The sequence below is a fragment of the Melitaea cinxia genome, chromosome 3 (assembly GCF_905220565.1).
Source record: "Melitaea cinxia chromosome 3, ilMelCinx1.1, whole genome shotgun sequence".
NCBI lineage: Eukaryota > Metazoa > Arthropoda > Insecta > Lepidoptera > Nymphalidae > Melitaea > Melitaea cinxia.
In genome coordinates, this window is record NC_059396.1 from 3,630,979 (window position 1) to 3,633,867 (window position 2,889).

The 2,889-nt window shown below is 35.7% G+C and overlaps 1 protein-coding gene across 1 annotated transcript; it reads left to right on the top strand.

The window, feature by feature from the left end:
- The first annotated feature begins 1,094 nt into the window (after positions 1-1,094).
- Positions 1,095-2,036, top strand: LOC123669710. Its single transcript, XM_045603300.1, has one exon. The coding sequence runs from the start codon at positions 1,095-1,097 to the stop codon at positions 2,034-2,036; it is 942 nt and encodes a 313-aa protein (XP_045459256.1).
- Positions 2,037-2,889: the final 853 nt, after the last annotated feature.

Consider the following 2,889-nt stretch of genomic DNA (forward strand, 5'->3'; position numbering starts at 1 on the left):
GTTCATATTATTACAAAAAAGCTGGATACAGTCACCTATAACGACTACAAGGAAGCCCGGAAAATGCCACGAGAATTACCTTCACTCTCGGAGCTAATGGACTTCTTAGAGAGCAAATTCATCGCTTTAGAACCAAGCGGCATAAGAGATAGAGAAATGTTGTCATCATTCAAAAAATATAATCAACAAAAATCAGTTAATAACAAGACTTACAAGCCTCAATTTCAAAAAGAACATCGGTATGGAAAATTAATAAATAAAGAATATCAAAGCGTTGCGACATACATGTCAAATTGCCCGATTTGTGACAAGAAACATCCCTTATACAAATGCGAAAGGTTTATCAAATTAACACCGGGCGAACGTTATCGAATTATCGAAGATTTTAACCTTTGTCATAATTGCTTGTACGCACATAACAAGAATTTATTATGTACGTCAATGAAAAAATGCAAACTATGTAAAAAGAGTCATAACACAATGTTACATGACGTCTATGCTATAAACATTAATAAGCAGTCTACAAACGCGCTGACTGACATGTCCAGTGGGTCATCAACCCAGCTGAATACTCAAACTCCGCAAAAATATCAAGTGTCCTCCTGTGTCCTGAATAGGCAGGGTAGTACTAAGACTACTAAGAGATATGAAAAGGGTAATAAGAAATATGCAAAAGATAAAACCAAATCTTCTGTAAACGAGAACCATCTACGATTCTTATTAAAAAATCAAACAAGTGTCATAGAAGCGCAATATAACATTCTTCAGAGGAATGAAGAAATATTAAACAAGCAATTCGGAATACTACAGAAACGTCTAAAGAATCTTTCTTTTGCTAGTAATCGACCTGAGAAGATAGCTAACAATGAATTACACATTTTGTCATCCTCAATCTCAGCTATGATTATATCAAACCTACGAAACTTGCAAGAAAGCGTTATAAACACTTTAACAAGCCTCGCAAACGGTCATTTAGACGATCATTTTTGCTGCCTGAACAATTGGAAGAACAATTAAATATCATATACCGACATATACCGAATGACCTGACTTTGCCTGCCGATAAAAACGATTTTAAAGAACTTTATAAGTTAATGAAGGTCAACGGCGACATTGGTTCTTCTTATTTGATAATCGAAATCAAGATCCCTTTGGTAATTAAGGAAAATTTTGAACTGGATAGAGTAATAACCCTTCCTCAGCAGCATTATAACGTAGAATTTATCGCACCATACATTGCATTCAATCTACAAAAGGACTTACTACTCATCTTGACAGAATCAGATGTAGAAAATTGTGTCCACATACAGACAAACAAATTATTATGCGCTCTCGATAAGCCGATATACGAATTACAAATAACCAGCGGAATGTGTAACTTGAGTATACACAATACAACAATATGTAAAACAAAGGAGGCACCATGTCGCGTGCGCTGGGTCAAGTTACATAACAATAACATGTGGCTTTATTCCTGCTGTGGGAAATGCACAGTGCGCATATTTTGCATTGACACTGGAGTTGTATTGACAACACTGACCGGGAATGGCCTTTTACAAATCGGTCAAGGTTGTACAATAAAAGGTGACACCTTCTCTATATTCACTCAAAATAGTTACATGAGCCAAGTTAAGGTCCAAGAAAACATACCGATCCCAGCCGATTATTCAATATTAAATTCCATAATAAATACTTCGGATTTCCAACTGTTTACACCCGAGGATCATGAAGACTTGTGGCGCCGGATGAAGTCTCAGATCATTAACCTCAAGGAGCAGGAAAACGCATCACTCAGTATACACGATATACATCAGTACTCTGTCTTGTATATAATCTTAGGGTCTATCATTGTTGCGGGATGTCTCTACGGTACCATGCGATATCGCAGAAACAAAATTATACAGAGCAGTGCTGTGAAAGACGTCTCCACGACCGCAGTCCCAGTTGCAGCAGATAAGAACGAAGACCAGGAGGCCCCTGCTCCCCCGAGCGCGCGACCGCGATTCGTTCGACTGGACATACCAATTAAAGAGTAGTGCAGTGATGATTATTATATAAGTTATTTAAATCTAGGTACTTAAATTTTAATTGTATTGTTATTATTGTTATTGTAGATTTTAATATCAAAATTATCTTTCTTCTTTGAGTCGGCAGGATGTACGGGTCAACGCACATTGAGCAATATGATTGTTTTGCTAATTAGTAACCTCTTTAATTTAGCTGATTTATTACGAAATTGTTATTTTTCTTATGCAGATTTCTAATGAAATTGATATTTGTTTGCTACGAATGACGTCAAATGACGTCTGTACTTCTGCTTTTATATACACAAAATAATCTTAATAAATTTAGTGTTAGATCGACTTTCATTGGGTTTGGTTTCCCTCGTAACCTTCCCTCACATGTCATCTCTCACTCAACCATAGACTGTTCCATACAGTTATAATTGAAAGGAATTTTCCACGTAGTATATTTTAGGATGAGTTAAAAAAATATTCTTATCTTCGATAAAAACCATGCAGCGTATTGGATATTAGTATTAAAATACAAAACAAACTAAACAATATTACCTGCAAATAGCAGGGAAATCAAGTACATTCGGTTCTGGTCACGTTCTGTTTACTCGGGCGAGTATTGATACGGGCAAAATCTATTTTCTTTCCCTATTTGGGACACACTAAATTATCTTTTGATGGGAGGATTAATAGATACCAACGTTTATATTGCTAAAGTCTGTAAGGCACATTAGGAGTCATTTGGCAAATACGTTACACTTAATAAAACTGTAAATGAAAAAAAAAACATTTAATGAAATCAACCTACTTTTAAAGTTTTATAACTATACTATCTGACTCGGCAAACGTTTTCTTGCCGCTAAACGCTATTTAA